General features: G+C 41.5%; 2 protein-coding genes across 6 annotated transcripts in view; one reads left to right on the plus strand and one right to left on the minus strand.

Moving 5' to 3' along the window:
- The window catches only part of LOC128684896 (testis-expressed protein 9), a 78,118-nt gene extending 68,070 nt beyond the window's left edge, over nt 1–10,048 (minus strand). For 2 of the 3 annotated variants that reach the window (XM_053771226.2, XM_070099686.1), the window contains exon 1: nt 5,711–6,254. In XM_053771226.2, coding sequence (XP_053627201.1) covers nt 5,711–5,720 — 10 coding nt within the window. In that variant the 5' untranslated portion in view covers nt 5,721–6,254. Of the gene's footprint in view, nt 1–5,710; nt 6,255–9,884 lie in introns of those variants that run through there. The other variant, XM_053771227.2, reaches the window with a different exon arrangement.
- Nucleotides 10,049–12,542: 2,494 nt separating this feature from the next.
- The window catches only part of LOC128684897 (uncharacterized), a 465,595-nt gene continuing 453,107 nt past the window's right edge, over nt 12,543–25,030 (plus strand). For all 3 annotated transcript variants that reach the window (XR_011393941.1, XM_053771228.2, XM_053771229.2), the window contains exon 1: nt 12,543–13,100. Coding sequence is in view for 2 of the 3 variants with exons in the window: in XM_053771228.2 (XP_053627203.2) it covers nt 12,832–13,100 (269 nt within the window). In the remaining variant the exon portion in view is untranslated. The remainder of the gene's footprint in view (nt 13,101–25,030) is intronic.

The raw sequence follows: 25,030 nt of genomic DNA on the forward strand, positions 1-25,030 counted from the left end.
AATGGCATGAGAATGAGAGTGAAAGTGGTCAAGAAAAAGAGAGCGGGAAGCGACCGTAGACAGTTGGGCTTTCGAGCAAGGGAGGGAGAAAGAACAGACTCGAACAGCTGGAACTTCCCAGGGGGGTAGGAAAAAGTGAGATGCTACATGTACATAGAAAGGTGGTAGTTGAAGAGAAGACAAGAGCGAATGAAGGCGAAGAGAGAAGGGACGGAGTAAACAGGGGCGGCGAACAAATAAAGAATGTCTACTAATATCAGTGACCATTCTATAAATGGAAGAATTGCGGAGATCATGAGAGCGTACATAGTAGCGCAGGCAATGGGCATTACGGCGATCGGATAAGGATGGAACGTTCGCTTCTGTATAGAGGCTCTCGACAGGGGAAGAGCGAAAAGCACCAAGGCATAAACGTAATCCTTGGTGATGAATGGGGTTAAGGCTAGAGAGAGTAGCAGGAGATGCCGCTGAATAGATCTGGTCACCATAATCAAGTTTTGATAAAATAAGGGTGGAATGTAGGCGGAGGAGGGTTCGACGATCAGCTCCCCATGAAAGATGAGCAAGGGTTTTAAGAAGGTTCAGCCGGCTGTGACAAGTTGCCTTCAGAGAGGTAATGCGAGGTTTCCAGGATAACTTACGATCAAAGAGGAGGCCCAGAAACTTGACTGTATCACGTTCAGGGATACGGGAGCCATAGAGGTACAAAGGATGATCGGAGATGACAGAGCATCTAGTGAAAGTAATTTGGTGGGTTTTAGTGCTGGAAAATTTAAACCCACATGTGGTGGCCCAATTGGAAACACGGTCGACTGCATGTTGGAGAGAAACTGTAATGAGGTGACAGTCAGCGCCTGCACAGGCAATAGCGAAGTCATCAACATAGAGCGATGACCAAATATTTGATGGAAGACTAGAGGCCAAATCATTAATAGCAAGGAGAAAAAGTGTTGTGCTCAGAACACATCCCTGGGGGACACCTTCAGCTTGGATAAAGTCCGGGGAGAGCACATTATTAACCCAAACACAGAAATGCCTGTCAGTTAAAAAGTTCTTAAGGAAGAATGGTAGATTGCCTCGAAGGCCTAAGGAGTGGGCTTGGGCTAAAATATTATACCTCCAAGTTGTGTCATATGCCTTCTCAAGGTCAAAAAATATGGCAATAACTGAGTGGTTATTCGCAAAGGCATTACGAACATACGTATCCAAGCGTAGTAAGGGGTCTATGGTAGAACGTCCCTTACGAAAGCCATATTGACGAGTGGAGAGACTGTTATGTGTCTCTAAATACCACACTAAACGTCTATTTACTAGGCGTTCCATTACTTTGCAAACTGCACTGGTAAGAGCAATGGGACGATAGTGGGAGGTTTCATATCCCGTAGTGCCTGGTTTGCGGAAAGGGAGAACAATGGCGGATTTCCACAGCTGTGGAAGAACTCCTTGTGACCAAATAAGATTGTAAAGGCGTAATAGGACTGCAAGGGCTGACTGATGTAAATGTTGTAGCATACGAATATGTATGTCGTTGGGCCCAGCTGCCGATGATCGGCAAGCTGAGAGTGTTGCCTCCAGTTCTTGAAGTGTAAAAGGCACATTATACTGTTCTTCTCTGAGAGAAGAAAAGTCCAAGGGTGCTAACTCTCTGGCAGACTTTGAGGAAAGAAATGAGGGGCATAGATGGAGTCCCTGAGAAATACGGACCAGATGATTGCCAATTTCATTGGCAACATCTAGTGGGTTTGCTATATCAACACCGGCAACCCGCAGAACAGGAGCCGGGTCAGGAGAATATTTACCACTCAGTTTTTGTACTTTTTTCCAGACTGCACTCATAGAGGAAGCAGAGGTGATGGTGGAGACATAATCTCGCCAGCAAGTGCGTTTAGCATCACGGATGACACGGCGAGCGATCGCACACTTCTGTTTAAAATCAAGGAGTCTCTCTGTGGTTCTATTGTACCGATACCTGCCCCATGCAGCGCGTTTCAAACGTACTGCACGAGCACAAGCAGGAGACCACCAAGGCATGCATTTCTGAGAATGCCTGCCCGAAATTTGGGGTATAGAATGAGAAGCTGCGGTTAAAACGGAGGACGAGAAGAGGTGTAAAAGCTCATCGATGGAGGACGAAGAAGGAACCTCTCTAAAAACAGTTAGGTGTGAGTAAAGGTTCCAATTTGCCCGATCAAAGTGCCAGCGTGGGATGCGAAGAGGTGGTGAATATGAAGGGGAAGTAAGAATGATTGGGAAATGATCGCTGTCATGTAAGTCCGGGAGAACAGACCAAGTGAAGTCTAATGCGGTGGAGGAAGAGCAGACTGAGAGATCGATGCAAGAGAGAGTATGAGTCCGAGGATCAAAATGGGTGTGCGTACCTGTATTTAAAACATGGAGGGGGTGGGTGGCAAGAAAAGCCTCTAACTGAATTCTACGGGAATCACAGTGAGACCCCCCCCCAGAGGAAATGGTGGGCATTAAAATCACCAAGTAACAGAATCGGTGGCGGTAATGACAAAACAAGAAAGGCAATATCCGGAATAGATAATGCCCGAGAAGGAGAGACATAAAGAACAGAGCGTATACCACCTATGCAAGTGGATACGGGCTGCTGTGTAATGCAGCGAAGTATGAACAAATAGCTGATGGTACGGAATATCAGTGCGTAGAAGAAGGGCACTTTCATTAAAGGTCCCATCAGGAAAAGGATCTGAAGAATACAATAAATTATAGCCTGAGATGGGAGAGATAACAGCAGAGTGTAATTTTGGTTCCTGTAAGCAAACACCAACAGGGGCAAACTGGGAGAGTAACATCTGAAGCTCACTCCGATTACCCCTGAGGCCGCGTATATTCCACTGTAAATAGGCCATGATTGGCAATGATAGAGATACTTGAAATCCGCAGGTAAGGGTTCCTACGGACTAGAGGGGTTAGAAAAGTCCACATGCGGAGGCAGTGGAAAACGTTCAAGCAGCGAAGGAACGGTGCGCTGTGAAGAAAGGAGTTGCGCAGATGGAGGAGAGGAGAGAGAAGGAACAGAGGGTGGATCAGTGTCCATTGATGGTTTGGTCTCTGCAATATATTCAGAGATTGCTTCAAGTGTTTTGGAATTCAGAGACGTCGTATGGGAGACAATATTGGAAATGGTAGGGGGAGGGTGAGTAAAGATTGGAACTGTATTGGACTGTACCAAGGTAGGGGGGAGCGAAAGGGTGGAGGGAACTGGAGAAGCGTGGAAGGGGATAGAAGAGGCAGAAACCTGGGAGGTGGCAGAAGAGGAAGAAACCTGGGAGGAAACAGGGGAGGAAGGTACAGTACGAGGAGGAGGGTGAACCTCTACACTTGTAACAGAGCCAGTGAGAGGGGGAGAACCAGGGACAGAGACAGGGAGGGTAAAATGAGGAGGTGGAAGATGGGTAGGAGGTGTTAACGGACCTTTTTTTGACTTTTGAGAAGTAGAGGGACGATTGGGAGGAGGTGTCATACGAGATCTCGTCGTTACTGAGGCTTGTGAGAGAGAACACGAAGAAGCGAGATCAGACTGAGGCGTTGAAGTAGGGACGTCTGAGCTGAGGACAGCAAAAGGATTAGATACAGGAGTGACTATGGGAGAGGTAACCACAGAGGTGGGTGTAGAAGATGGGATACCAGAAGTGGGGGGACGTTTTGAAACACAGGAATAAGAAACACGTGGGAGTCTCCCTTGGAGGCGGAGATGAGAAACTGCCATGGCATAAGGGAGACCTTCTGTCTCTTTGAGGTAACGGATTTCCCACTCGTTTAAATAGACTTGACAACGGCGAGAGTACGAAGGGTGAGCCTCATGACAGTTAAGGCAAGAGGGAGATCGATTGCAAGACGTATGAGAATGGTCATCGGCACCACAGAATGGGCATTCGGCGATAGATCTGCAATATTTCGCTGGATGGCCAAATCGCCAGCAATTTCTACACTGTTGTGGTGTAGGGATCACCTTTCGGACTTGTAACCGATGTCCTGCTATATAAACTGAGGATGGGAGTTCTCGGCTGTCAAAAGTTAAACGAGCCACATTGCTAGGGTATCGTCTCCGCCCGCGGGCAGGAAGAACATAAGTGTCTACCTTGAGGATTGGGAGATCTTGGAGTTCTAGCTGTTCAAGAATGTCAGTGCCACATGTCTGGAAATTTTGTTGAACTATGGTATGGGGCAGAATGACGGTACCACTACAAGAATTGAGGGAATGATGTTTTTCAAGAGTGACAGGAACAGTATCGATATGGGAAAGACGAGAGAGCTCATGAGCCTGGGTAGCATTCTGTACGGTGATGATGCGCGTACCGCTCTTAAGAGCATGAAAAGAAATATCTTTACCAACATGGCGTAGGAGTGCCTTGCCAATACTGTGGTCAGAAAGATAGGCAGTAGAGGAAGTCGGTCGTAAAGTGAAGAATTTAGTCCATTGATCAGTCTGAAACTGAGCGTGGAAAGGTAGTGAAGGACGTGTCGATCGTTTCTGAGAAGAACGAGAAGGTGGAGAAGTATCATCAGCAGGTAATTGTCGTTGGCGTTTAGGCGTGGGACCAGAGTTGGCCCGACGTGGAATGGGTCGGCAATTTGAAAATTGCCGCACCGTAGAGGGAGAGGCCGGAAGCATAGTCAGAGGAGAGCGAAGGTCCAATAAATCGAAGGAGTCAGTCGAGGCCTCAGTACCTGAAGTGGGTGAGGAAACAGCACCGGCAAGAGGTACAGAGGCATGAGGAGTGTCTGAAGAGTGGTCCAAAGACGAGGTGGGGTCAGAACGGGGTGCAGTATCAAGAAGGGGCCCGGGGGTAGGAGGTTCATGGACTAGGGCTGCCATGGTTAGGTTACTTCTTTCTTTTTGTTTTTAAGAAAAAAAAGAAAGAAGAAAAGAAAATAAAAATAAAAAAAAGAATAAAAAAAAGGGGGGACCGGGGAGGGATAGTTCCTAGGAGGAATGAAAGGGCCAGAAATCTCCCTCCGCGCCCAAGAGGACCTCAGCACCGCAAGTAGCGCAGATGCAGCATGGAACCCGTGCCATACCCTACCCATCATGCTAGTAAACTAACAATTCGGGATAGCAACCTCACATCTGCCGAGCTACCTCGGTGGACAAAAGAGAGGGCGGCCGGATATCCGCCACAAAGCATACCTCCTTCGGCCACCACCCCCGGAATCCGAAAGGTGGCTTCCAGAGATACACTCGTCGCCCGAAAGACACCCAAAGCTACTCCGGGATACCGGAGAGGGATCGGGACATCCCCAGGCGATCCAGATTCCACGGCAAACTATGCCACCGCCAAGAACCTCAACGGAATGGGATGGACCCCGGTATCCTTTCCCCTACCTAGGAACTGGTGTGCCTGTGGGAGAAATCCCAAAGGCTGAAAAGAGGAAGGGCAAAAGGGAGGGATGGGGAGGAGGAGGAGGAAAGGAAAAAGGGGAGGATGGGGAGGATGGGATAGGGGAGGGGAGATTGGGGGGTAATTAGGTTCGGTCTGAGGAAGAAGACCGACAGTTCTAATTCCTCACACCAAGAGCCTCTTCACCACGCCAAGGAGCCCCCCTTGAAGAGGGGTAGTGTCATCAAGGCAAGAACTTTGGGTAGCTTTAAATATAGGTTGAACGGGTACATTTCTGGGAGGGGGAGGAGGGTAAGTAAGTTTATTCAGGTATACACAAATACAGTTACATAGAATTATCATACTTAGCAGCATGTGTAGAGAACCTAGGATAACCCAAAAAAGTCAGACAGAGTGACTTATTTCCAATGAGAGTCAGCCTTGCCCAATGGACCAAATGGTTTACTGCAGTGTTCCATCATTCTTGTCTTCACATCCACAATTTGTTAGGTAAGACACATAGGCAACAGTTAGGTATCTTTATTTCGAAACGTTTCGCCTACACAGTAGGCTTCTTCAGTCGAGTAGAGAAAAGTTGATAGACGCAGAAGAGACTTGAAGACGATGTGATCAGTCCATCACCCTTAAAGTGTTGAGGTGGTCAGTCCCTCAGTCTGGAGAAGAGCATTGTTCACATCCACAATTTAAAAAATGTAGCTCCAAGAATAGTTTAATTTTCAACTTAAATTTTCTCTTTTAACCATTTGTTTACTGCTGCCTTTCTGTTCTATTCTAATCCTGAGAAGCTCTATGCCACACTGAATATGACAAATGATAAACATTATTTCTACAAAGTATGGTTTACAATTGATTCAAAAAAAGGTGATAGTATTGACATGCTTTATGGAAAGCCCCTAGTTATGCAGAAGATTTTGGGAAGTCTTAAAATTAACTTATAACTACATTACTAGAATTATTTGCAAGAACAATTTGTGGACAATGTTTGTGGAAGTTATTACAATTGTTGATCAAATACAAATGAAGATTCTAATCTAAATTTTAGTATTACTGCCCAGGACATGCAATACACTGAAAACCCAAAGAATGTATAGCATTTTGGGAAAAACTTTGCCTATATTGTACCATACTTAGAATTTACTCAGTCAATTCATAATAAAAATCACAAAAGATGATATAACTAAAATTTAGTGGAGTGAGCAGTACTAGTTACTCAAATTGCAATACAAAATATGATAAGATAGAATATGCATCTAGTAATATGTGAGAGTTGAAGGAAAGCTGGAAAAAGAAGAGGAACAGAACTGGATGAAAATAGCAGGTTTCAGGACTTATTTGGCATAATACATGTATATTGCTATCAAGATCACAACAAGGTAAGAAGTTTTTTAGCAATAGCTTTGAAGTGGTTAGCAGATGTGAAACCTCTGAAATCTTCAAGGAGACAGTTCCAGATTTTAGGGCCCTTTATGCGAACTGGATTTTTACACAGGTTGAGTTGGACATGGAGGATAAGGGATAAGATTTTGTTTTGATTTTTAACCCCAGAGGGTTAGCCATTCAGGATAACCCAAGAAAAGCAATGCATCATCGATGGACTGACTGTTTTATTTCCATTGGGGTCCTCAATCTTGTCCCCCAGGATTTGACTCATATCAGTCGACTAGGTGAACGGAACAACAGGTGTAAGGAAACACATCCAATGTTTCGACCCTTGCCAGGGATCGAACTATGGACACTGTGTGCATGGCCTGGTCACTAAAGCTCTCGCTTCACAAGGCAAGGGTCTGCGTTCGATTCCCAGTGCGGGTAGAAACACTGGGCGTTTCTTTACACCGGTTGTCTATGTTCACCCATCAGTAAAATGGGTACCTGGGTGTTAGTTGACTGGTGTGGGCCGCATCCGGGGACAAGGACCAAATTTGCCTGAAATGCTCTGCATAACAAGGGGCTTTCTATATACAGTAGAAGTATGTCATTGATGTCAGCTAGGCCTGTATACCATGTACATGTACTTGTAGTAAATAAGATATTATTGTGTATTATTATTGTATTACTGTATTATTATTATTATATTATTATTACCTACCAGGCCATGGGCCACCATGTTTCTTGTGTTATGCCTAAGTTGCAGCTGTCAAGGAGAGTTTCAGAGAAGTGTTTATACTAGAATTGATTGAGCAATGTTAAGTCAGTATTGGCAAGAACAGTTTTTGCTTAATTTACTGTGTAGAAAAGACAGTTATTTATTGATATTTCAATGGAAATATCAAGGACCCCAATGGGAATAAGTCAATTTGACTTTTTTGGGTTATCCTAGGTAATCTACACATATGCTGGTATGTATTATAATGTATGTAATTGTATTTATGTGTGCCTGTACCTGAATAAACTTACTTACAGAATACTGCTTATCACTGCGATAAGACCGATTTAAATCAGGGTAAATACTATCTCTATTCATGAGCTAGGAAGTAAGATATGCAAAATGATGGCAGCTAAGAGAAACTGAGCGAGAAATAATATAATCAACCGGTATAACTACGTATTAACAAAATCTGTTATGAAAATAGACAAAATGTACCAAAGTTCAAATTTACGATAAAGTCACTTATATTTTTTAAAATTTCAGGCTATAAACTGCAATTATGAGGTATACTGTTACTTAGACTAAGCTGAAGACAGAAAACATAAGAAAATCTATATAAAAAACTAAAGTAAGTTTTGCATTATCAATTGCAATGTAAACTTCTATACAACATGACAGAGGAATTTTAAAAATTGAAGTAAAAAGTATGCAATGAAATATTACAAAAATATAAAGATAACTAGGACCCCAATTAAAATGTCACTGACTTTTTGGGGTTATTCTAGATAATTTACATGTTACTATGTACGTGTATGATAATTTGTGTAACTATTTGTGTGAACATTAAAATGGTATAAAATACCGACAGATTGTTAGGTAAGACACATATGCAACAGTTAGGTATCTTTATTTCAAACTTTGGAACAATGCTCTTCTCCAGACTGAGGGACTGACCACCTCAAAACTTTAAGGATGATGGACTGATTACATCGTCTTCAAGTCTCTTCTGCTTCTATCAACTTTTCTGTACTCAACTGAAGAAGCCTACTGTGTAGGCGAAACGTTTCAAAATAAAGATACCTAACTGTTGCACATGTGTCTTACCTAACAACTATTTGTGTACCTGTACCTAAATTAACTTATTTAGCAGTACTTGACAGACAAAACAATGCATATATAATAACTAATATGAGGATTTACACTATTAATTGCACAAAGTCTAATGACACATCAAATTAAGTAGAGGACATTGGACTGCATATAACTGTTAAGTAAATTATAAAATATATACAGTTCAAAAAGACTAGGTCAAAATGATAATTTTTTCAATTATTATTATAATCAAGGGGAAGCTCTAAATCTGTAGGATTATACAGCATCTGTGGGGGGATGTGGAAGGTATTCAGGCTTAATTCGGGGAACTGGAGCACAGATCCAATTCCCTAGATCAAGATCCCCTCACCAGCATCAAGGAACCTTCCTTGAGGGGTAATTTTTTTTATTTTTCAAATGATGCAAAAGATAATGAATCTACAATGTAAGTTTATTCAGGTTCAGATACACATAAATATAGTTACATAAATTATCACACATGGCAGCAAATTTGTAAATTACCTAGGATAACCAAAAAAAAAAATCAGGGTGACATTTCTATTGGGGTCCTTGTAAGCTCGGAAAATTAATGCATTGCATGCTAGTGGCTGTCTTTTGAGCCTAACAGTACTTTATCATGTGTAAACTACATTATCATAATACTACATACAAGAAATAAAAGATTTAATCTAATTCTGTGAGAAATACGAGTTCTTAAACAATACAAATGTCTGACATTTCTGGGTTATCCTAGGTGATTTACACATATGTGAACCTATGTATGATAACTGCACTTATGTGTACCTGTACCTAAATAAACGTACTTTGCTTGTCTCATGTGGCAATGTCTCTCTGGTTCACCTAACATTAACTAGGTACCTGGGTGTTGCATCCTGGGGAAGGGAACCAAAAGATTACAATGGTTTTATGTTAATAATTCCACAGAAATATAAGGACCCCAATGGAAATAAATCATTTTAACTGATTTTATTTTTTTGTATTATAACTACTTATGTACCTATACCTAAATAAACTTACCAATAAGCCGTATAAAAGCTTCATAAAGCAAGGACTTCAATGGAAATAAGTCCTTTTGACTGACTTTTTTGGTGCTATTCTACTTAATAACTTTACTAAGGTATAATAATTGTACTTAAGTGCTCCTATGCCTAAATAAAATTTCCTGTACCAGTAGACAAGGAACACTGCAGTAGGCCTACTGGCCCATGCTAGGCAGGTAGTAAGCGCAAATAACTGCAACAAAGATCTAAATAAAACAAAAAAATAAATGAATTAAAAAAAAGCGTAAATGTAAATAAATATTTACAAACAATACAAACTATGTCAGTATTAGAGGTGCGTAGTCGACCAAAACCCGAGAAAGTGGTTTAAAATATGTGAACTTTTTGAGTGTGGCGGGCGGGTGGGCGATGGGTGGCTTCTGTGTGGGTGGGTGATGGGTGGCTTCTGTGTGGGTGGGTGATGGGTGGCTTCTGTGTGGGTGGGTGATGGGTGGCTTGTGTGGGTGGGTGATGGGTGGCTTGTGTGGGTGGGTGATGGGTGGCTTCTGTGTGGGTGGGTGATGGGTGGCTTCTGTGTGGGTGGGTGATGGGTGGCTTCTGTGTGGGTGGGTGATGGGTGGCTTCTGTGTGGGTGGGTGATGGGTGGCTTGTGTGGGTGGGTGATGGGTGGCTTGTGTGGGTGGGTGAGGGGTGGCTTCTGTGTGGGTGGGTGATGGGTGGCTTGTGTGGGTGGGTGATGGGTGGCTTCTGTGTGGGTGGGTGATGGGTGGCTTCTGTGTGGGTGGGTGATGGGTGGCTTCTGGGTGGATGGGTGATGAGTGGCTTCTGTGTGGGTGGGTGATGGGTGGCTTCTGTGTGTGTGGGTGATGGGTGGCTTCTGTGTGGGTGGGTGATGGGTGGCTTCTGTGTGGGTGGGTGATGGGTGGCTTGTGTGAGTGGGTGATGGGTGGCTTCTGGGTGGGTGGGTGATGGGTGGCTTCTGTGTGGATGGGTGGCTTCTGTGGGTGGGTGATGGGTGGCTTCTGGGTGGGTGGGTGATGTGTGGCTTCTGTGTGGGTGGGTGATGGGTGGCTTCTGGGTGGGTGGGTGATGAGTGGCTTCTGGGTGGGTGGGTGATGGGTGGCTTCTGGGTGGGTGGGTGATGGGTGGCTTCTGTGTGGGTGGGTGATGGTTGGCTTCTGTGTGGGTGGGTGATGGGTGGCTTCTATGTGGGTGGGTGATGGGTGGCTTCTGGGTGGGTGGGTAATGGGTGGCTTGTGTGGATGGGTGGCTTCTGGGTGGGTGGGTGATGGGTGGCTTGTGTGGGTGGGTGATGGGTGGCTTCTGTGTGGATGGGTGGGTGATGGGTGGTTTGTGTGGGTGGGTGATGGGTGGCTTCTGGGTGGGTGGGTGATGGGTGGCTTTTGGGTGGGTGGGTGATGGGTGGCTTCTGGGTGGGTGGGTGATGGGTGGCTTCGGGGTGGGTGGGTGATGGGTGGTTTCTGTGTGGGTGGGTGATGGGTGGCTTCTGTGTGGGTGGGTGATGGGTGGCTTCTGTGTGGATGGGTGGCTTCTGGGTGGGTGGGTGATGGGTGGTTTCTGTGTGGGTGGGTGATGGGTGGCTTCTGGGTGGGTGATGGGTGGCTTTTGGGTGGGTGGGTGATGGGTGGCTTTTGGGTGGGTGGGTGATGGGTGGCTTCTGGGTGGGTGGGTGATGGGTGGCTTCTGGGTGGGTGGGTGATGGGTGGCTTCTGTGTGGGTGGGTGATGGGTGGCTTCTGGGTGGGTGGGTGATGGGTGGCTTCTGGGTGGGTGGGTGATGGGTGACTTCTGCGTGGGTGGGTGATGGGTGACTTCTGCGTGGGTGGGTGATGGGTGGCTTCTGCGTGGGTGGGTGATGGGTGGCTTCTGGGTGATGGGTGGCTTCTGGGTGGGTGGGTAATGGGTGACTGCGTTGGTGGGTGATGGGTGGCTTCTGCGTGGGTGGGTGATGGTGGCTTCTGGGTGATGGGTGGCTTCTGCGTGGGTGATGGGTGGCCTCTGGGTGATGGGTGGCTTCTGCGTGGGTAATGGGGGGCCTCTGGGTGATGGGTGGCTTCTGGGTGATGGATGGCTTCTGCGTGGGTGATGGGTGGCTTCTGCGCGGGTGATGGATGGCCTCTGGGTGATGGGTGGCTTCTGGGTGATGGGTGGCTTCTGGATGGGTAATAGGTGACTTCTGGGTGGGCGATGGGTGACTTCGGGTGGGTGATGATTAATGACTGACTTCTGGATGGATGATTAGTGAGTGACTTCTAGGTGGATGATTAATGGGTGACTTCTGGGTGGGTGATGGGCGGCTTCTGGATGGGTAATGGGTGTCTTCTGTATGAGTGATGGGTGAGAGTCAACAATAGAGGCCGCCCAGCTGGCAGAGACCACTGGCTCACACCTCCTCTCACTCAACACTTATATAATAAACAGTGTCAGTGTTATTGACCATAATACATAATTGTTACAAAAAAATATGCCAGAATTATTGAATATTTTGTTGTAAGTCTCTGGGCTGAAGAGTGCGTTTCCGGCAGACTAATATCAGAATTTAAAAACTATTAAGAAAATTAGCATTGGTGGTCATAATTAATAAACCGCGTAACAATAACCAGTAAATTGTAATTTGGAATTAGTGGAACAATAAAACTGTTTATTTATGAAACATTTAAAAAATAATGAACATTAAAATTAAATTTTAATATTTTGAAGATAGATTAAATAAATCATTAAATATACGGAATTTGTGGTCTAAATTCATTACTATCATTTTTATATGAACATTTGTTACCCAACGTATAAGAAAAAATTTCAAATTTCAGTCTTTTTTTATGTATTGCATGTTAAGACACGTACCGACAATTCATCTTCACTAATTATTTATAATTCAACGAGTCATATATTTTTGTACATGATATATAGTCATATAAGACCATAATATTGAAAACCCAGCAGCAGTGTGGAGAAGCTTGTCATAGGTGTCAAATCAAAGCTGTTGGAAAGAGCAAACTGCTCTTATATTTTATAATATTGGTCATGACTGCCCAATATGAATATATTTGAGGCTGTGAAGAGTTAAAGGATGATAATAGAGGAGAGGGGAATATAGGCGACCATTTTTAAATGTCTTTGTGTGGGAGGCGGGCCAGCTGATTGTGGCTTCAGCTGACTGTAGCTCAAGATGGTGGTGGTGTGGTAGTGTTGGTGCGTGCGCGACCGGCTCTTGTGGCGTTCCTGGGTCACTATACCACCATGTTATGGATGTAGCTGCTGCACGAGGTACACAGGCGGTTTATATTGTCAGTATGAGGGGTGACGGTGTGTCAGTAGCGAGGAGTGGCCAAGCCAACGGTGTGGGGTCGAGTGTGGGGAGTGGGACCTCTGATACCTCCTCGGGGATCACCAGTTCACAAGGGCTGGAGTGCCATGCTAATGGTGCCGGCGTTAATGGAGATACCCAGTGGAAGGTGCAGCAGGATTCGTGTAAGATGAGCAAGATTCGGGATATCGTGGAAAACTCGGCAAGGTAAGAGGACCAGCCTCCCTCCATAACTTTCAAGGCCAAGCAAATCTAGGGAGTTTCTCTGCCTCTTCACACTCTTCCTCTTATAATACCTTTGTAGCAGCTGTCACTTGGTTAGGCTAGTGTTAGGCAGCTATAAAACATGTTAGGCATGAGTTGGAATAGGTGGGTGAGGAGGCTCAGGTATGGGTCAGTAGGCCTACTGCAAAACTCACATTTGATTTTATTGGGTTATCACAGGATAAGTCTACATAAATGTTCTCTACACATATTCTCTCAAAACCATTATAGAAAAAGAAGTATCTATGGAATATCTAAATAAAAACTAATAGGGACTCCAGTCGAAATAAGTTCAGTTTTTCATTTGGTTATCAAAGGTTAACACTAAATAATGTACCATTTTTAATATGCCTAAAACACGTGTGCTTTCAAAACCATTGTTTAGAATATAGATTCAAACTCTAAATAAAAAAATGCATTTCTGTGATGGGCTTGTCAAGACACTCCTGGTTGGCTTTCTCAGCTCTTCATATCATTGGACATAAACATCCAGAAAAATATAGATGGATGGCACAGACCCCAGTAACTGTCGGAAACCTGTACAAAGATGCCCTTCGAGGGAGTGCCGTGGTGCTGGTGAAGGGCTCATGTTCCAAAGAATTGAAGATGTTATCCGAGAAAGGAGAGGCTATCCAAGGTGCTGCATGCCCACTGGGTTTACCACTCCCTGCAACTATAATAATGTCAGTCTTACAAAAGATAGATTGAAAGCACTGAACTTGCATTCTGGCATTATGATTGAAGTGTACAAATGGAAAATGGATATAAATAAAGAGGATGTAAATACTATAAAGTGCTGAATATTTAGTGTTTTCACATGAAATGATATGCACAGTAGCTTGGATGAGCAGCTGTATTGACAATATCGGAGAGAAATCACTGCCAGGCAAGTTGCACCCTAGCCAGAACGTTACCTGGAGTACACCTGGAGGGTGTTCTGGGGGGTCAACGTCCCTGCTGCCCGGTCCATGACCAGGCCTCTAGGTGGATCAGGGCCTGATCACCATTGAGAATATTAATAATAATATGATCTTTATTTCTACGAGTACATGATACAATTTGTACAGACCAAGTTGACTTAAGTGACATACTATATAGAAAGCTCCTGGTTATGCAGAGCATTTCTGGCACCTTAGGTTAATTTTGTCCCCAGGATGTGACCAACACCAGTCAGCTAACACCCAGGCACCTACTTATTGCTAGGTGAACAAAGACGGAAGGTGCAAGGGAAGATGCCCAGTGTCTCGACCCGTGCCAGGGATCGAACCATGAACACTCAATGTGTGAGCAGTGTGTGCTACCAACCGAGTTACTGAACACAATTAAACCATACCCCCGGCCGGGATTGAACCCGCGGTCATAGAGACTCTATGACCGCGGGTTCAATCCTGGCCGGGGGTATGGTTTGTTTGCAATCGTGTCATTACGATTTCTTGAGTCGTACTGAACACAATACTGTGACTGGATCAATACACAAATAACATGCACATGGGAGAATGAAACTTATGACTATTACAATACCCTCCAGCATTTATCATCAGGCCATTGGGTAAAAGATGATGATGGAGAACCAGCATCAATAGTAATGGCAGAGTGCTGATGATCACACTCTTAAAGTTTCGCCTAGAAACTGACACCTTCCTCATAGCCTTCCCTACTGACCAATCCTTATCCCCACACCCACACACACACACACACACACACACACACACACACACCCCCACCCAAAAAAAAAAAAAAAAAAGCCAACCAAAAGGAATTGTTTAACTCATTTTGAGGGTTTTGATGAAACTGAGAAAACCTAACTTGAGTCAGTTTCGTCAGTAACCAGGAACTACAAATAAAGTGCATGAATGAAAAATATGGACTGTCCATGAAGCCTATCCTGCACTTGAAATACCTGAAGAATACTACTTGAAGGATGCTTCCTCAGGCCAGTGTCTTAGCAGCCTGGTTCCTGACCAGGTCTCTAGTGGATTAAGACATGATCAATAGGGCTGTTACTGCTCTCCACATGCAGCCTGACATATGTCCCACAGCCTGGCTGGTCAGGCACTGATTTGAGGAACTAGTCGGGTTCCCTCCTTAGGACAGCCAGAGGTTTGTTGGTAATTCCACTTATGCACAGAGGGAGGGCATGGGAGTGCCAAGGACCTCTGACACTCAGTAAATTCTCTCTTAATGTGTCATTGTGCCCCTGCTTTTTATTTGAGGTACTTTGCACTGCCTATTGAGTCTTCTCCTTTCACACACAGTGATTCCAGCATGCAGATTTGGAACCTGTCTCTTTGACCAAGTGCACTGACAAAAATTAACCAATCTAGAAAATGTCAGGAAAATCCAACTAGAAATGCAAACAGTTAAAAGTTGCAGTGAAAGTTATTGAGGCTAGGACTTTGGGTAGTTTCAAATTTAGGTTGGATAAGTGCATGAGTGGGAGGGGTTGGATTTGAGTGGGACTTGCACATCAGAGCTTATTTCTTGGGTAGCACTTGGCCTAGTATGGGCCAACAGGCCTGCTGCAGTGTTCCTCCTTTCTTATGTTCTTATGTTGAGGATGTCTCTCCAAGAGAGAACCCACAGTAATGGATTTAAATTAGATAAGTTTAGATTTAGAAAGGACATAGGAAAGTATTGGTTTGGAAATAGGGTAGTTGATGAGTGGAACAGTCTACCTAGTTGGGTTATTGAGGCTGAGACTTTGGGTATTTTCAAATTTAGGTTGGATAAGTACATGAGTGGGAGGGGTTGGATTTGAGTGGGACTTTCACATCAGAGCTTATTTCTTGGGTGGCATTGAAAATTGGGTTGGGCAAATGTTTTGTTAGTGGGATGAATTGTAAAGGACCTGCCTAGTATGGGCCAACAGGCCTCCTGCAGTGTTCCTCCTTTCTTATGTTCTTATGTTCTTAAATGCAAGTAATTTTCCATTAAAAAAAAAAAGCAGCATGACCTGAAAAACACACATTGATACACTGTTTACTGATATACACAAATAAACAGCTCACACAAAGGAACAGCAGCTTCCATTGCTAATGTTTTTAGTAGCATGCATTCCCACACACTGCTAGTCAAAATTTTCCAGTTGCCATTCTTAGTATCCAAAAGTGTGCTGAAAATTAACCCAGATTGTAGGAACATCAAAGAAGCATCTTGTTATGCAAAAATGGGTGTTAAATGACAAATCTTATTTAGATTCAAAATTCAGATTTTATACTTCAGCTCCTCAAGGGAGGTTCCTTGATGTGATGAATGGTTTGAAAAACCGACAAGTTGAAGATTGAGACACTTATGCAGCATATGGGAATCTTTATTCAGGAAACGTTTCACCACACAGTGGCTTCATCAGTCCAATACAAAGAGGAAGGCGTAAGGAGAGGAGGAGCATGAGGTAATCAGTCCCTCAACCTGGAGTCGATGTGTTCAGTCCATCAATCTTGTAGAATGTACAGCATAGGGCCGTAGACGTGGCTTATGTACTGTAGTGAGGTGAGGTGAAGCAGGCGGAGGCGGGGTCATAGTGGTACCATCCACTAGTCGAAGTAGGTCTTCGTCCAAAGGTTGAACAAGTGTTGAAGAATTCTTTGTAACAAGATCCCATGATGCTGCAGTGTCTGACAGTTGTGATGAATGGTTTGAAAAATATAAGCCACGTCTACAGCCCTATGCTGTACATTCTACAAGATTGATGGACTGAACACATCGACTCCAGGTTGAGGGACTGATTACCTCATGCTCCTCCTCTCCTTATGCCTTCCTCTTTGTATTAGACTGATGAAGCCACTGTGTGGCGAAACGTTTCCTGAATAAAGATTCCCATATGCTGCATAAGTGTCTCAATCTTCAGGTTCCTTGATGCTGGTGAGGGGCTCTTGATATAGAGAATTGGATCTGTGCTCCAGTTCCCTGAATTAAACCTGAATACCTTCCATCCCCTACCCCCACAGGCGCTGTATAATCCCTACGGGTTTAGTGCTACCCCTGATTATAATAATATACAGTGGACCCCCGCTTAACGATCACCTCCCAATGCCACCAGTTATGTAAGTGTATTTATGTAAGTGCATTTGTACGTGTACGTTTGGGGGTCTGAAATGGACTAATCTACTTCACAATATTCCTTATGGGAACAAATTCGGTCAGTACTGGCACCTGAACATACTTCTGGAATGAAAAAATATCGTTATCCGGGGGTCCACTGTATACCTCTTCAGTACAAAAACACCTTATTAAATTATCCATAAAGCAAAGAGAAAATGTGTCTTTATAAACAGGTGCCTCACAAAAAAGTCGTGACCTTTTCCTCGGGCTAAAAGAACTGTCTTATCAGTAGCAATAATATTCATTGATGTTTTCTTCAACGCAGAAAAATTATTGTAATAAAAACAGTCATAGGTAACAGATATGAAATAAACAGTTAATGGAACCTAAATTACAGTATTTCCCCATAGACTCCTGCCTAACCAGTTATCACTGTCATAACCTGAAAACTCCATGTGTCAGTGATATGTGTACTTTCTTGCTGGTGCATGACTAGCAAAGAAATTTTTCTCCTGATGTAAGATTATTATTATTATTATATGTATTGGTATTTTTTTTTTACATCCTTCAATTACCATTTTTAATAAATTTTGTTATTACAGTACTGTATAGTACAGGTTGGCCATCACTCATCAGGCATCGTTGGGACCTGTAGGGTGCCAGATCTGTGATTGTGCCAGATCACAGAGTGGTTAGGTTAGAATACACTTAATAAAAGTTAATAAAATTAACCAACTTCACTTACACAAGAAACATTGGCTTGTTTCTTCACCAGAGCTACAGAGAGCTCAACACCTTCACTTAATGTAGCTTAAACCACTTCATCAGAACTTGAACTTTTTCCTTTTTTTTTGTTGTTTTCCTTTTACACGTTTGTTTCTGCAAATCACTGTTAGCAAAGAAACTCAGCAATTTTTCTTTTGTTTATTTGTCATAAACTGTCGAAGAGCCAGTGCTGTGTAATTCACACGAACTTCTCACAGACACACCACTGTTGAGTTTTTCAGAGGTTCAGCCTTATCGTTTATGAGCAGTTTACGGTATTTGCGCTTTACACAACGAGAAGCATTTCCTACGTACCACAAACAGCACTACTTACACTGTACTATTCACTGATCTGCCCCTACCTCACCTATGCTATTTGTGCCTGGGGTTCCACAACGACAAATCACCTAATGTCAATAACCCAACAAAAAGCTGCAGTGCAAATGATCACGCAATCCATTGCTAGACAACACACTCCCTCACTCTTCAAAGGCCTAAACCTGCTCACTATACAAAACATTCACTCATACTACTGTGCAGCCTACATTTACAGAATAATCAATTTAATGAAAATCCCAACCTGAAGCACATTCTTGACAGTTGCAGTAGGACCCACAGCCATAAAAAAATCTGACATTCCTTGTGTCAGGCTAAATCTTTTCGAAAGCTCAATGTACATAAAAGGGCCCAAAATCTGGAACTCACTGCCAGAAATTTCCAGAAGCGCTAGCATTTTTAAAACTACAGTTAAAAAACACCTTATCTCCTTAAACTATCCCAGACCTTCTTAAATACATATGTAAAAACTATACATGTATTTTGCTCAATATCACGAACATGGGTAAAACATTATAATCAATATATACTTAATCTCAATATCTGTAATTCTCTCAAATGTTAATCATTCTATTGTGTCTGCCTTCGGTTAATAATGAAAACCAAACTTATTAAAGCCATATAGCATGAACTAATGGAATATTCAGTTCTCTTGTATTCATTGTAAACTCACCTAATGACCATATGCACAAAATTACTACCCTGTTATTGCCTTATTAATCTTAAGTTTTTCCAAAATGCTCTGCATATAAAGGGGCTTTTGTTATGTATACTCAGTTGTTATACTCTTTTGTACAAACATGTATCATGCTGAAATAAACTTCTTATTCATTGGAACCATGGCTAGGGCTAAAAGTTAGCAGGTTATAACAATAAATGGAGAAAAACAAATTGGAATGATTTGTGTAGCAAGTAGCGCTACCAAACAGTAGCAGCAAGTTGGTGCAGCGACCCAGGAAATTTGAAATTATTCTAGCCGAAATTAGTGCCGGGTTAGTGATTGCCAGATCGGTGATGGCTGACCTGTATCAGTAATCTTGTGGTTCAATTAGTTCGCACGGTAAGGGTTTGATTCCCACTAATGTGGAAACGTTGGGCATGTGTCCTTAGACCTTTTGCCCCTATTCAGGTAGTGGATTAATGATTTGAACAAATTTTACAATGAATTTTTCAACGAATCATTACTTTTGTCCTGCATTAAGTTGCTGTTTTATTAAAAGATTTTTTTTTTCCTTATTGCAGTAGTATTCAACTGCTGCAACTCAAAATTAAAATTGCTGACAGTGTCTTGGTTTAAAAAAAAAAAAATCTTCTGAAATGCTAGGGAATCTTTTTTTGAAGATTATGACACCAAAAACGTAAAATTTGATGGAAAACTCGGGAATTAAGCAGGCGTAAAGATGGTGGTCTGGGAGAAATTTATGCATCGGAAATCTGTAATTTGGCCAATTTTACACAAATCTAAATTCCAGTGTCCAGAATAAACACTGCAGGTAGTCCAGTCACTAGAGCAACCTTTCCTCTGTTCATCAGTTACATCCCCAGGTTTCTATATTACACTTGCCTTAGATATTGACTCTATCACACAAAACATTGAAGTTTTATCCCATTTCTTAGTTAATAAAATGTAATCAAGAATGATTGGTCATAGTTTATGCCATTCCAATTATTGCAATAGACCTTGTAAAACCCATAAAACAGACTAGGAGGTAGGGTAAACCCTACCCTTCCTCAGGAAAATAAAAAAAATGAATATTCCCACCACTTTGAGGTCTATTTCAACCTATTTCCAGTCTAAAACTGATAATCTCATCTGTTTCACTACTATGTCATATATTCTATTAATTGATACCCAAAGTGGCCAATAAAACCATCAAAACCACATTAGTAAACACCTCAAAGTTGCTGTTTTTAATTAAACACCAGTTCAGAGGTTTGCTTTTTCCATCATGCATTGCATGAGGCAGGATTTTACTGCCCACATTAGTGACACTAGCATCAATAACATAAGATTTATATGGGAGATAGTGAAAGTGTCAATACTGTGTCTGATAACCTCACACTCTTCTAATTTCTATACTTAGGGTTCTATTTATAATATTCATAGGACACATTGCTCTCCACTGCCTCTAGCCTCCTCTTTGCTGCAGCATTTAAAGCCCACACCTCACTTCCTTATAAAAGTGTTGGTACTGTGTACTCTAATCCATTCCTCAATTTGCCTGTGGATGAACCACTGTCTGCTGTCTCAACTCGAAAAGATCAGAATGCATTCACTTCCTTCATACTCTCTCCCTCCATCCTGATATCCAATTTTTAATTTTCTAGACCTTTTTGTTACTCTAATCACCTTGCTGTCTTCTATATTCACTTTTTAATTTCAAGTTAATAGTCAATATCTCCATACTTATACTTTAATAAGCCTGGCCCAGTGCTGGGATGCCAGTGTAGGAGAGCTTGAGAAACCCTTCAGAGGTATTTTAAGGGTAATACATTATTAAGTACAGTTGTAAGCACTGTAGTGTATTAGTTTGTCAACAAGAATTGTTTTGCATAACAAGGGGCTTTCAGGTATTAGGCTTAAGTTTGCCTGAAATGCTCTGTATAACAATGGGCTTTCTGTATGCTCACCTAAATGTCACCCATATCTGTACAAACATTGCATCATGCTGAAATACTTGTTAGTATTATTATTATTACTGCTGTAAATAGGTATGTACATTGCCAAGGCTGTAACACCTTGTATTTTGTAAATAAAATTTGTATTTCTCATTAAATAATGGAATAGTAATTAGAGATTCCAAAAAGATGAAAACTGAAGCACACTAAGATTAAGTAAGTTTATTCAGGTATACACAAATAGTTACATAGATTATCATACATAGCAGCATATGTGTAAAGAACCTAGGATAACCCAAAAAAGACAGAGCACCTTATTTCCATTGGGGTCCTGATGAACAAAAAGGTATAATATAAAGGGAAGTTAATGCTAATTAAGTGGAGATCTGTACAAAATAATAGTGGTAATAGTGAAGATATTTACAAAATTATAGTGTTGGATGTTCAATGCATTGTACACTGTGTAATTTTGTTACCAGCAGTGATGTATCCAGATATTGTGAAATATTAATATTTACCACCAAACCCATATGCATCGAGAGCTTTAATCTAAAAGGATTGGATGCATATAATACTGTACGTAATTAGTTTTCATGCAACTGGGCTTGTGACAAAAAAAAAAATTAAGTGGCAAATGCCTTGTCAGTACAAAAATAAATTTACGTATATTTTTAGCATTTGGTAGACATGCAAATGTGTTTAGTAAACAATATATTGGGACATTATGTATATTGTTTTCAACTATTCTGCTGAAAATATTTGTAAATGTGAATTATATGACAAGGAACCACTGAAGAGATATGGATTTGCTGACTATTTCATTACTTGCTATAAATAATTTTTTCTGCATACGGCATATAAATCCTCTTTTAATTAAATAGACTCTTCATAGTTTTTTTTTGTCTAACCTCATTCAAAAAGTGTATTTTTTTTTTGCATTAAAAAAGACCTTGAAAACATAAAGATATGAGCATATTGTTGGAAGCCCTTATCGTTGATTTTATCCTTCTAACCCACATTGTGCCTAAGGATAGTGTATTTAGGGAGGCACAGTTGCTCCCCTCACCCACTTTGCTAGTTTATTGGTTTCTGGGAGCATCACTTATCTTTCTCAGTTTACATATATCAAGTGATATTCAATCTTTTCATCACTCCATCTCATCTCTGGATATTAAAAAATCACCCAACAGAACTACCAGTTTTGTGAAGCAAGAATTGTGGTTGAAGTTTAATTAGTTATTGGCATGCAGTGTCATCACTCGCTCATTCTGCTATGAACACAAACTATTTGAAACACTGCATTAGAAAGGTGTGAAAAACTTTTGCTATGCACTCCAATATCAACCCTCACTCAAACTTCAAGACAGCTTCAACAGAACACAGGCATAACACGAGGCACAAAACACTATGACATCCCACGTGTCCATCTCTCACTATGCAAAAATGCAATGCACATAATGGGCCACTAAGATCTGGAATGCTTTGCCTGAAACGAGTAAGAGGTCCCCTGCCCACAAATTAATTTAGAACTATACTAAAAAATCATCTCATCTCTCAATAACAACCATACCCACTATGTGCTAAACTCTAACCAAATTTAAAGCAACTCTCCCAAATATTTTATTATCCCTTAATTAAGCCATTATTACAAGCTTAAAAATGTATGTTTGTATCTTTAATTGTACTACCTCATATTAATAATAGAGTGAAATATTGAATATTTGCATTCTACCACTCTTCACCTGTCCAGACTTAGGTAGTCTATAAGTATTAGGTTAAGTCTGCCCAAAATGCCTCGGCATGATAGTGGCTTTCTTTGTACCAATCAAATTATGAAATGTAAACACACATTGTAACCTTAGCAAAGAAATTTTATTTTATTTTATTTTATTAAGCTACATCACAACAGCTAGTTACTATACATAAGTGTCATTCCCTTTTTGTGTGTGTTTTGTCCTTATATTTTGTGAGTACTGTATGGTGTGATGAAGTTGTTTTTGTCCATACTTAAATTTGGTGAAAAATTATATTTTTGAAAAAAAGTCCTGTGTCTAATCACTCAGCAGCTGGGTAACTGATAAGTTTGTTAGAGGCTGTTTATAATGACAGTCAGGTAGCTACCAATTTATGGTATAGGTAAATGGTTCAAGTTGGACCGAAACATCGTTATAAGCTCCTCTCTCCCATGTGCGGATTATTTGTGTATAGTATAGGTTAGGCTACATAAACTTATAAATGTGTACTGTATATTTCACCACAAATAAGCAGATTCAAAATAAATGAATAAAACACTTCTGGCAACATGGTTTAATGTCTGTGTACATATGGGCACCCATCTACTGATCAAATAGCACCAGCCTTTTTGCGAATGCAGTATATGAGAATCCCAATAGAAATAGGTTGCAGACACATTTTAGAAGGGATATTCTGGGTTAAATTTATATGAATTGCCATCAGTTTGTTCGTGTAACAGTTGTTTATTGCAACCATTGTACAGTATGTGTATATACTGTAACTGTCAGTCCATTTGTAGTGAATCTGAATAAAGCTGTGTAATCTTATCTTAGGTCTTTATTCCTTTGGGTACTCAAATCTTTTAAAAATTAGAAACATTGTTGGGGCAAGCATTGATCTTAGTGGGACTGCACTGGATTAAAAGTCATGTTTCCTTTTCCTAGGGTTCAATACATTTTAGATAAAGGTATTGGAGGACGTAGAACAAAAAATACTGAAAGGATGAGTTTGGCGTGAGAGCATGGAACTAATTCAAGCAATAACCCCAGCCTGTCTATCAGAATTACAAATCAGATTGTGTCATTGGGAAGTTATGACATGTAGCCAGTTGCATCCACTAAGATTTTTTTTTAGTTTTTGGCTGACAATTTTTATTACTTGAAGTAAAAGTTCCATAAGAGGCATCAACTCAGTGAAAAAGGAGTCCTGGCTTTGTTTTAATGAGCAAGAAAAGATTGATAAAATAGCATTATATAGTTTATGGGTAATTTTTATTGTCTAGGCTCGAAACAACCAAGGTAGACTTTAGTGAGTTTATGTCACCCGTAAGATTACTTGCATTGGCGTGACCATCCTTTTGTAGTTACATAACTTGATACATGCACTGCATTAATGAAGGGAAGTACTGCTCAGGTGACACAGAAAATGGCTAAAAATGGTCTTTGTTAATTTCCTATTTTTATGCAAGGGGTAACCATAAAAGCAGTTTACAGACCCTTCAGTAACAATTTAAATGATTTTATAATTTAGCATGGTGGTGGTGACAGTGGCAGCACTGGTGCTGCCTCTGATGTTGGTACCACTGCTGCCACTGCCAGCAATGAGGGAAACGAATGGAGAAATCACAAAGTGGTGATGGTTGGGAATTTTGTGTGCATGCACATACACTGTGGTTGACACTGAAAAAGTACAGGAAGACATAAACAAGGTTTTCCAGTGAGCAGTGGAGAAAAAGACATTCAATGGTGATAAAGTTCCAGCTGCTTAGGTATGGAAAGAATGATGAACTCAAAAGGAACACTATATACAAAACTCAAGAAGGTCACCAAATAGAATGTATGGAACACATAAAAAACCTGGGAATAATTATGTAACTGACCTTTCTTTTAAAGACCATAACAAGACAAAGATCACAACAGCCAGGAAGATGACGGGGTGGGTATTGAGAACTTTCAAAATGAGGGAAATAATGCCAATGGTGACACTCCTCAAATCACTAGTGCTCTCCCACTTAGAATATTGCTCAGTGCTGACGGTGTGTGTGTGTGACTCAACAATCAATATTTGCACCAATAACTCATTACAGTTGTGACTGGGTGTGGAAGTGTGAATTGCTCATTACTCTATAATTTGTTCATGATTGTAGCCAAAGTATAAACGTAAGTAACCATTCTACAGAATTCATTACCTTTGTAACTTGTGAGCTCATTACCTTTGTACCTAGTTCAGCTATCAAAACTTTGGGGGCCCAGTCCCTGGACCCATTACGTACCTCTGTAATCTGTAAATACCTTTGTAACTTGTCATGATTGTGACCAGACTTACCTGGAGTTCATTACCTTTGTAAATTGTGAGTTCATTACCTTTGTAAATTGTGA

The sequence above is a fragment of the Cherax quadricarinatus genome, chromosome 5, assembly GCF_038502225.1.
Source record: "Cherax quadricarinatus isolate ZL_2023a chromosome 5, ASM3850222v1, whole genome shotgun sequence".
NCBI classification, from domain to species: domain Eukaryota; kingdom Metazoa; phylum Arthropoda; class Malacostraca; order Decapoda; family Parastacidae; genus Cherax; species Cherax quadricarinatus.